Below are 9,773 nucleotides of genomic sequence, written 5' to 3' on the forward strand. Positions count from 1 at the left end.
GTCAACGATGTGGGAGTCCGGCAATATAGCCATTACACTAACTGCTGGTCCCTGGTGGCTTACTTTCTCACTTTCCCTTTCTTACTGTCTCTTTTAGGTCAAATTAAAAAATAATAAATAAATAATACTTTTTAAAATGTACGTGTCTTGGGACCAGTAGTTGGCGTAATGGCTATGTCACTGGACTCCCACGTAGTTGACTGCGGTTCACGTCCTGGACCCGGTGGCTTAAACTCAGGCCGGGCACATGTGCATGCGTGCCCAAGATCCCGAGAGGAGAATGGAGGAGAAAGGATTGCAGCTTGGCCATCCCCCCCTGGAGGAGGGTGATTTCTCACTTTCTGTTTCTCTGTCTCTCTCTGTCTATCTGGCAAGCGCACATGCCCTATAGCAAAAAAAAAAAAAAAACTCTCTTAAAGAAAAAAAAAGTACGTGTCTTTTGGAAACATGTCACATCTTAGTCATCTTCATGTAGTTCCTTCTCAATAGTTTCTTGAATGTAGAAGATGTTCAATAAATATGTTCTGAACTGGAGCCTGCAGGTGGTGCGTGCAGTGGTTCAGGGCATTGGACCCCCACATGGCCAACTGCAGTTCAAATCCCGGACCTGGCAGCTTGCTTTCTCGCTTTCCCTCTCTCTTCTCTCTTTAACTCTGTCCCTCTCTGGTCAAATTAAAATAAATAAATAAATAAATAAAGTGAAATAAAATCATTTAAAAAATATGTTCTGAACTAATATGGAATGTAATAAAGATTCATAAGAACAGTTTTATGAGCTGTATGACAAAAAAGGGAACACACAATGAAGCCGAAGTCTTAAATATTCTCTTCTTTTAAAAAAAAAATACAGCAACTGCGGAATAGCTTGATGGAATTTGGAAAACCGTGGCAAGTGAACCCAGGAGATGGAGCGTTTTATGGTCCTAAAGTAAGTAGACTATAAGCTTCAAAAAGGAGTACAATTAAGGAAAATAAAAACTGTGTCTAAGCAAGCACCGTTTAACTTACAGATTGATATCAAAATCAAGGATGCCATAGGCAGATACCATCAATGTGCTACGATTCAGCTGGACTTCCAACTGCCCGTTAGATTCAATCTCACCTATGTCAGGTGAGTGACCGAACGTCAAAAATAATCTACTAATACTGTCATTACTTGGGAATTGAGCGTGAGTAATGCAAAAATGAGCATCAGTGACTAGTAGTTTTTGTTTTTATTTTTGGAGAGTTTTTTTTTTTTTTTTGCTACAGGGCGTGTGCACTCGTCAGAAAGAGAGAACCAGCAGTTATCCTAATGGCTATGTCGCTGGACTCCCACGTAGTCGACCGTGGTTCACGTCCTGGACCCGGTTGCTTAAAACCCACGCCGGGCGTGTGTGCGTGCGTGCCCAAGATCCCGAGAGGAGAATGGAGAAGGGATTGCGGCATGGCCATCCCCCTTTCTGTCTCTGTCTGTCTGGCGAGCGCAGGCACCCTATAGTGAAAAACCTCTCAAAAAAAAAAAAAGAGACAGAGACACAGAAAGTGAGAACTCACCCTCAGGGGGTTGGCCACACCACAATCCCTTCTCCATTCTCCTCTCGGAATCTTGGGCACGCACGTACACGCACCCAGCGTGAGTTTCAGCCACTGGGTCCAGGACTTGAACCGCGGTCGACGACATGGGAGTTCAGCAACATAGCCATTACGCCAACTGTTGGTCCTGCTATATACTGTCATATGTATTTGTTAATCAGCTTGTGATCTAGGTGAGGATCAACTAGGATTTTCTGAGGACAAGGTCTAGTGGAGGAAGTAAGTAAGCTCCAGATTAGAGATGCAAAGAACCATGAAAACATAATCCAGGCTGCTAATACTCCCCCCGCAGAGAAGGAAGACTTCACAAAGAGCTGGCATTGGGTGTGTGTCTTGAGGGTGAGATATTTTCAGAAAGAACAGGGGGAAAGGCAGTTTCATCACCACAAACCAACTTTTTTTTTTTTAATTTCTTAATTTTTGGCATGGCCATCCTCCCTGGAGGGTGATTTCTCACTTTCCCTTTTCATGTCTCTCTCTTTCTTTGTCTCTAGTGAGTGTATGTTCCCTACAGCAAAAATCTTTAAAAAAAAAAAAAAAGGAAAGCAAAAGATGACAGCAACAAAGGGGATTTTTTTGTTGTTGTTGCAGTTTTTTGTTTTTTGGTTTTTGTTTTTTTTTTAAGAAGGTCTGGCCTTTGGGTGCAGCGTGGCCATTACCTTGAGGGACTGATTTCTCGCTCTCTGTCTCTCTGTCTCTTTCTGTCTTTTTGGTGAGTGCATGGGAATAAATAGGGGAAGGTCCAGGAAGAATGCAGAAAAGGATAACGCCTTCTAGCTACCTACGGATAAAATACAAGAAGAGATACAAACAAGAGATGGAATTAATTACGTTTTGGAGGCAGATTTGGAGGAATATAAAAGGGTCAGGACCTGCTGAGTTCAAAAATTAAACTTCCTGGGACCAGCAGTTAGCGTAATGGCTATGTCGCTGGACTCCCACGTAGTCAACTGCAGTTCGCGTCCCGGACCTGGTGGCTTAAACTCACACCGGGCGCGTGTGCGTGCGTGCCCAAGATCCCGAGAGGAGAATGGAGGAGAAGGTATTGCAGCGTGACCATCCCCCCGGGGGGTGATTTCTCGCTTTCTGTCTCTCTCTCTCTGTCTTTCTGGGGAGCACACATGCCCTATAGCAAGCACCTTTCCAAAATAATAATAATAACGATAAATAAAATTAAATAAATCTTTTTAAAAAAAAAAATTTAATCACCATGACTACAGTTTTCCATTCTACGATTTCTCCATTCTACAATGTGTTTCTTTGCTAAGACTTATTTTTCCAACCACCTCAAGTGTATTCACCCTTACTTCTGGGGCACGTTTCTAGCAACTGCTTTATAGTCTCGGATAATTCCATCCTCTGTGTCTTCTCACTGTTGGAATCTTTTATTCGTTCTTTCTCTCGAAAACCGAGATTGTTCTGGCAATTCAGATGCTAAATTATTTTGAATTGGCTCCTGGGCATTTTGAGTATTTATGAGAGGCTGGGTCTTGTGTATATCCTGAAGAGATTGTTGATTTGTTTGTTTGTTTAGCAGTCTGTCTGCCGGAGTAGGTTCAGGCTGTGATTTCGAACCCCCTTTCTGTGAGCTGTGGCTCCAATGTCGGTTTCCGTTTGGGGGAAGTTTTCCAGGGCTTTGCAGTGACATTCAGTGTCCTGTGTGTGTGCGCCACCCAGTGGCCAAGTCCCAAATTTCCACTCTCAAGCCTTTTGGAAGCCGTCTGAAACCAGGTCTGGCACCGTTTTATAGGAGAGATTTTTTTTTTTTTAACAAGTAATAACCATATTGAATTTATTCATACCGTCACAACTCTTTTTTCTGTATTTTTTTAGAACATTACAATAAAAGAAATTTACAATTATATTTTGTCTTACTCATTTCTTTGTTAGTTAATATTTCTGGAAGTACATATTTCTTTTTTTTTTATTTCAATAAGAACAGTTTTAGTGGGTTTTTTTCTCCCGAAACTTTTTTTTTAAATTAATTTACATTCATTCCTTGAGCATCATCACAACATACTAAATGTGGTTTCCCATCTAGAATAAACTGCATAGTGGCCTAATCATGCATGTTATATCAATAATATTCCATTTCTACTTTTATATATATGTGTGTGTGTGTATATGTTTTTTACCCCATGTTTGACCCTCTGCCCTTTCCCACTCTCTTATTACCCTATCTCTGCTGTCTACAGTTGTCTTCCATTCCTTTTCCCCCCAACATTTTGTTGATCATCACACAATATCATAAGTAATCTAACTACTTTCTTGATTTTTTTGGAGAGGTTTTCGCTATAGGGCACGTGCGCTCGCCAGACAGACAGAGAAACAGAGACAGAAAGCGAGAAATCACTCCCCAGGGGGGATGGTCATGCCGCAATCCCTTCTTCTCCATTCTCCCCTCGGGATCTTGGGCACGCACGCACATGCACCAGGCGTGAGTGTTAAGCCACCGGGTCTGGGATGCGAACCGTGGTCGACTATGTGGGAGTCCAGCGACATAGCCATTACGCTAATTGCTGGTCCCCTATAGGAGAGCTCTTTTGAGCTTAGTGTTCTCTGTAATTCCCCGGCACCCGAGGTTATGTGAGGTCCTTTTTGGTGCTCCTCTGGCCAGTTGCTGTGACCGCATCTACATCAGAGACAAGCTCAGGAAGCCAGAGACAGAGAAAAAGCCCTTTCACCTCTGCACTGGGAGTATAGCCCTTCTGATCCGGGAAAAGGCTCCCTCTGTCGGAGTTTAGGTGCCTGTTACTCTTTGCTTCAGGAGTACCTGGGTGCTGGGGAGAAGGGCATGGGTAAAAGGAGAAAGAGAAAAGCAAACCAGGAGGGGGACCCAAAGGTGGTGTGGTGGTTAAGGCACTGGACATTCCCATATGGCCAACCATGGTTCAAGTCCTGGACCTGGTGGCTTGCTTTCTCACTTTCTCTCTCTCTCTGTATCTCTCTGGTCAAAATAAAATAAGTAAATGAGCAAATAAAATTTAAAATATTAAAAAAAAAAAAAAAAAAAAGCAGGTAGCTTTCTGTAGGAAACCACAAAGTTATCTTCCTGGTTTCTTTGCCAGGAAGTGAAGGCTTCTCTTGAAACTTTTCGCATGTGAGTCTGTGTGCTTCCTGGTTTGGAGCTGCCTTTGAGTCCACACGAAATACTGGAAAATAGAATTAGAAGAAACCCAGGACCAGCAGGTGGCGTAATGGTTACGTCGCTGGACTCCCACATGTTGACCATAGTTCGAGTCCTGGATCTGGAGACTTGAAACTCACATGGACGCGTGTGCGTGTGTGCCCAAGATGCAGAGAGGAGAATGGAGGAGAAGGGATTGCGCTGTGGCCATTCCCTCCCACCCCGGGGGTGATTTCTCGCTTTCTGTCTCTTCGTCTCTCTCTGTCTCACCAGTGAGCACACGTGCCCTATAGTGAAAATCCCTCTCTCAAAAAAAGAAAAAGAAAGAAAAAACTTGGTGGCTAAGGCACTGGACACTCCCACATGGCTGACCATGGTTTGAGTCCCGGACCTGGTGGCTTGCTTTCTCACTTTCCTTCCCTCTCTCTCTCTCTGTGTATTTCTCTCTGGTCCAATTAAAATGAATGAATGAATGAATGAATAAAATTAAATGAATCTTAAAAAATATTTTTTAAGAAAATTCTTATTATTTTAGTTTTGCTATAGGGTATATGTGCTTGCTAGAGAGAGGCAAGAAAGTGAGAAATCTCCTCTCAAGGGGATGGCCACACTACAGTCCCTTTTCTTCCATTTTCCTCTTGGGATTTTAGGTATGCCCACACCTACACTCACCCTGCATGTTTTTCAAACCTCCGGGTCTGGGACTTGAACCATGGAGTCAGCCATGTGGAATCCAGCTACCTTAATCACCAGACCCCCTGCTGGCCCTCAAATCTATTAATAAAGACAAAAAGAAAAATAACTGGCATGTTTCAAGTCTGATCATTTTCAACAGAATATTTCCTTATTAAGATCCTTACAATAAATGAACAACTACAATTTTCCCAGAGTACATGATTTTATGAATTGATCTCAATTTGTGTCCAAGCAATAGAAATAACATCTTATTGTATTTTGGGTTCTCCATAATAGATTTTGATTACTAGTTATAGAGCTATAATAAGAGGTCATGGAAAGAGGTTAAAGAACTACGGAACCAGCAGTTGGCGTAATGGCTATGTCGCTGGACTCCCACGTAGTCGGCCGCGGTTCAAGTCCTGGACCCAGTGGCTTAAACTCACACTGGGCACGTGTGCGTGCGTGCCCAAGATCCCAAGAGGAGAATGGAGGAGAAGGGATTGTGGCAAGGCCATCCCCTCTGGGGGGTGATTTCTCGTTTTCTGTCTCTCTGTCTCTCTCTGTCTTTCTTGTAAGCTCACGTGCCCTATAGCAAAAATGTCTCCAGAAAGAAAAAGAACTAGAGAAGGGCCAGCAGGCCTGGTGGTTAAGATGGATGAATCTCAGATGGCCAACTGTATGGTTCAAGTCCCAGACCAAGCATCTTGGAAAGCTTGCCAGATGCGTGTGCAGGCATGGCCAAAATTGTGAGAAGGGATTGCTGGCTATCCTCCCAGGGATGTGAGCACACATGTTCTATAGCAAAAACAACAACAACAACAACAACAACAAAACTTAAGAAACCCAAAATTTTATCATAGGTCATTAAAATAAAAGTTGTTTAAATGAAGATTTATGCTACATTCTTGGAATGGAAAGAACCAACACTATGACAATAGTAATTCCCTTCAGATTTACCTATAAATCTAGTATCATTCTAACCGAATTGCATTGGGATTATTTTAGGGAAACTTGACATTCATTCTAATGTTTATCTGATAGTAAACATAGTTTATGTCACTATTTGCTCTTCTTAAGGCTAAACCTGATTAAAATAAATGATTGGACAGAAACTCTTAGATATCCAGGGGTTTGTAAGAGGGTCATTTGGCTTCTCTTTCATTTCCTGCATAAAAATATTATCTAACATTCAGGAATATGCTACACTGGTCTCAGTTTGTGGAACAAATGACTTTTTCTTTTTTTGGAGAGGTTTTTGCTATAGGTTGCGTGTGCTCGCCAGACAGACAGAGAGAGACATAGAGACAGAAAGTGAGAAATCACCCCCCGGGGGGATGGCCATGCCACAATCCCTTCTTTTCCATTCTCCTCTCGGGATCTTGGGCACACACACACATACGTGCTGGGTGTGAGTTTTAAGCCACCGGGTCCAGGATGCGAACCGTGATCAACTACATGGGAGTTCAACGACATAGCCATTAGGCTAACTGCAGGTCCTACAAATGACTTCTTCACACATCCGTACACAACTAGATTCAAACTGCCCACTCTACCCCAGAGCCTTGTGGGGAATCTACACAAAAGGTTTTTGCCTCATGTTAGTCTTTAGTAACTCTTAGCAGAAATGATTGGTAGTGACAGCATCCAATTATACCTCTTCTGAAGTTGGTTTAATGAATGAGTCTGTTTTTGTTTATTTTGTATATATGTGTGTGCATGTGCGTGTGTGTGTGTGCTTTAGGTTTTACCATAGGGTGTGTGCATATGCCAGAGACAGAGTGAGACAGTGAGAGGGAAAGTGAGAAATTACGCCCCCAAAGGGGGGATGGCCATGTTGCAATCCTTTCTTCATTCTCTTCTTGGGATTCTAGGCATGCATGCATACATGCCTGGTGTGAATTTCAAACTGCCAGGCCCAGTACGGAAACCCAGCAAATTAACCACCATGCCACCTGCTGGCCCCATGTGAGTGTGTGTTTTAGTCATAGTTAGCTGGTATAATTTTTTAGATAAATTATATCTCATGAAAACATAAGGGTCACCTATTAGATTTGTTGCAATAACATGAAGTTTACCTTTGAGCTAAACATGTGCGTTGATCTTGAGGCATTGTCATTACAATTAACAGTCATAATTTGGTTTCCCCATGTTATTCCTATGGAGAGGATGGAATCATTAAATGTAAGCTGTATGTCATGAGGGTTATGGGTTAATACAGGGAATCTGACCAGCGGACTTTCAGAACAGATATCAGGAACATCTGGAAAAATGAGGTTTACAACGAGGAGTAGACAGAGTTGACACAGGAAGTTGGGGTGCCCAGCCCCAACACCAGTGCCAAATCTGGAGCTGCAAGCTAACCGGGGTTCTTGTCTCAAGCTTATGAAGAATTAGAGACACAGACACGGGGAAGGGATAGTAAGGTAGAATTTATTAAGAGTGGAAAGAGGAATCGAGCTTTCAGGCAGAGATGGGTCTGAAGAATGAGTTATCAAAGAGGAGTCTCCTGGCAGAGGTTTCTTTTTTCTTTCTTTGGAGAGTTTTTGTATTTGTTTTTGTTTTTGTTTGTTTGTTTGTTTGCTATAGAGCATGTGTAGGCACCAGAGAGACAGAGAGAGAGAAAGTGAGAAATCACCCTCCAGGGGAGATGACCCACACCACAATCCCTTCTCCTCCATTCTCCTCTCAGAATTTGGGGCACACATGCACACACACACCCAGCATGAGTTTCAAGCTGCCAGCTCTGGGACTCAAATCACAGTCAGCCATGTGAGAATGCAGCATTTTAACCACTACCCCCTCTGCTGGTCCCAAGCAAGGTGTTTTTGTCTTGGTTAGGAGAGGTTTTGTTTGGCTAGTTCTCAGGAGGGACTTATGCATGTATTCCCCTCATGCTAGGAGATCACATGTTAGATGGGTCTGGTTATTCATTTTCTAATTTTGGAGTAGACAGGAAGGCCATGAGACTCTCTTCATCTAAAAGCTTTGGGTTATAAAAACCATTATCTTCTTGGAATGTGGTGGGACCTGGAAGAAAATGAGTTGCTATTTTTGTGTTAGGTCATGCTAGGTTAATCAGTGAGTCACTGATGCAAGGCATTTCTTGTGAGAAGCAGGTTAGTGAGAGGTGAGCAGCTGCTGAGCTGTTGTCTCTCTCTCTTTTTAAGAATTATCTAGTTTTTATTTGTCTTTTTTTTTTTAATTTTCTATAGGGTACATGTGATCACCAGAGAGAGGCAAAGAGAGAAAGAAAATGAGAAAACAAGCCACCAGGTCTAGGACTCTAACCACAGTCAGCTACGTGGGAGTCCAGTATCTGGGACTCTATCCGCAGTCAGCCATGTGGGAGTCCAGCACCTCAGCTACCATGCCATTTGCTGGCCCATGTCTTCATCTTAAAATGTAGCTGGCATGCTGGTTAAGGGCACTGGACTCCCAAACTTAGCCATTTTGGGGGCCAGAACGTGGCATGCTGGTTAAGGGCACTGGACTCCCACATGGCCGACCACAGTTTGAATCCCGGACCTAGCCGCTTGCTTGCTCTCTCCCCCCACCCCCTTATCTGGTCAAATTAAATAAGTAAATAAAATTAAATTTTTTTAAAAAATCTTTAAAAAATATTTAGCCATTTTTTATTCCATTTCGGGCCTATAGCCTAACTATATTTTTAGAGTCCCTGTCTCTTACCTCAAGGTGGGATTTTGTGAAGCCGACAGAAGGTACATGACAGTTAATTCCACTATTCTTTCTACTTTTGTATATGTTACCAATACTCTCTAATAAGTTTTCTTTTCTTTTTTTTTTTTTTTTTGAGAAGTGTTTGCTATAGGATGCATGCGCTTGCCAGAAAGACAGAGAGAGACATAGAGACAGAAAGCGAGAAATCACCCCCCAGGGGGGATGGCCATGCCACAATCCCTTCTCCTCCATTCTCCTCTCGGGATCTTGGGCACGCACGCACATGCGCCCGGCGTGAGTTTAAGCCACCGGGTCCAGGACTTGAACCATGGTCGACTGCCTGGGAGTCCAGCAACATAGCCTTTACGCCAACTGCTGGTCCCATTCTCTAATAAGTCTTAAAAGCAAACAGATTAGCAAAGCAATCTTAGGCTTTGAGGAAACAATCAGCAGCAAACAAAGCAAATGTTAATGGAGAGCTCTCTAAAAATACTCATCTCAATCTGTGTCAGAGCTAAATATAAGGGGGGAACCAGCAGTTAGCGTAATGGCTATGTCGCTGGACTCCCACGTAGTCGACCGCGGTTCGTGTCCCGGACCCGGTGGCTTAAAACTCACGCCGGGCACGTGTGCGTGCGTGCCCAAGATCCCGAGAGGAGAATGGAGGAGAAGGGATTGCGGCGTGACCATCCCCCCTGGGGGGTGATTTCTCGCT

At 43.2% G+C, this 9,773-nt stretch overlaps 1 protein-coding gene across 2 annotated transcripts in view; it reads left to right on the forward strand.

Annotated features, from left to right (window-relative positions):
- The window catches only part of TARS3 (threonyl-tRNA synthetase 3), a 69,991-nt gene that overhangs the window by 52,098 nt on the left and 8,120 nt on the right, over positions 1–9,773 (forward strand). For both annotated transcript variants that reach the window (XR_003546891.1, XM_027766058.1), the window contains exons 12-13: positions 851–928; positions 1,011–1,111. Coding sequence is in view for 1 of the 2 variants with exons in the window: in XM_027766058.1 (XP_027621859.1) it covers positions 851–928; positions 1,011–1,111 (179 nt within the window). In the remaining variant the exon portion in view is untranslated. The remainder of the gene's footprint in view (positions 1–850; positions 929–1,010; positions 1,112–9,773) is intronic.

The sequence above is a fragment of the Tupaia chinensis genome, unplaced genomic scaffold (genome assembly GCF_000334495.1).
Source record: "Tupaia chinensis unplaced genomic scaffold, TupChi_1.0 Scaffold140464_1, whole genome shotgun sequence".
Taxonomy (NCBI): Eukaryota; Metazoa; Chordata; class Mammalia; order Scandentia; family Tupaiidae; genus Tupaia; species Tupaia belangeri.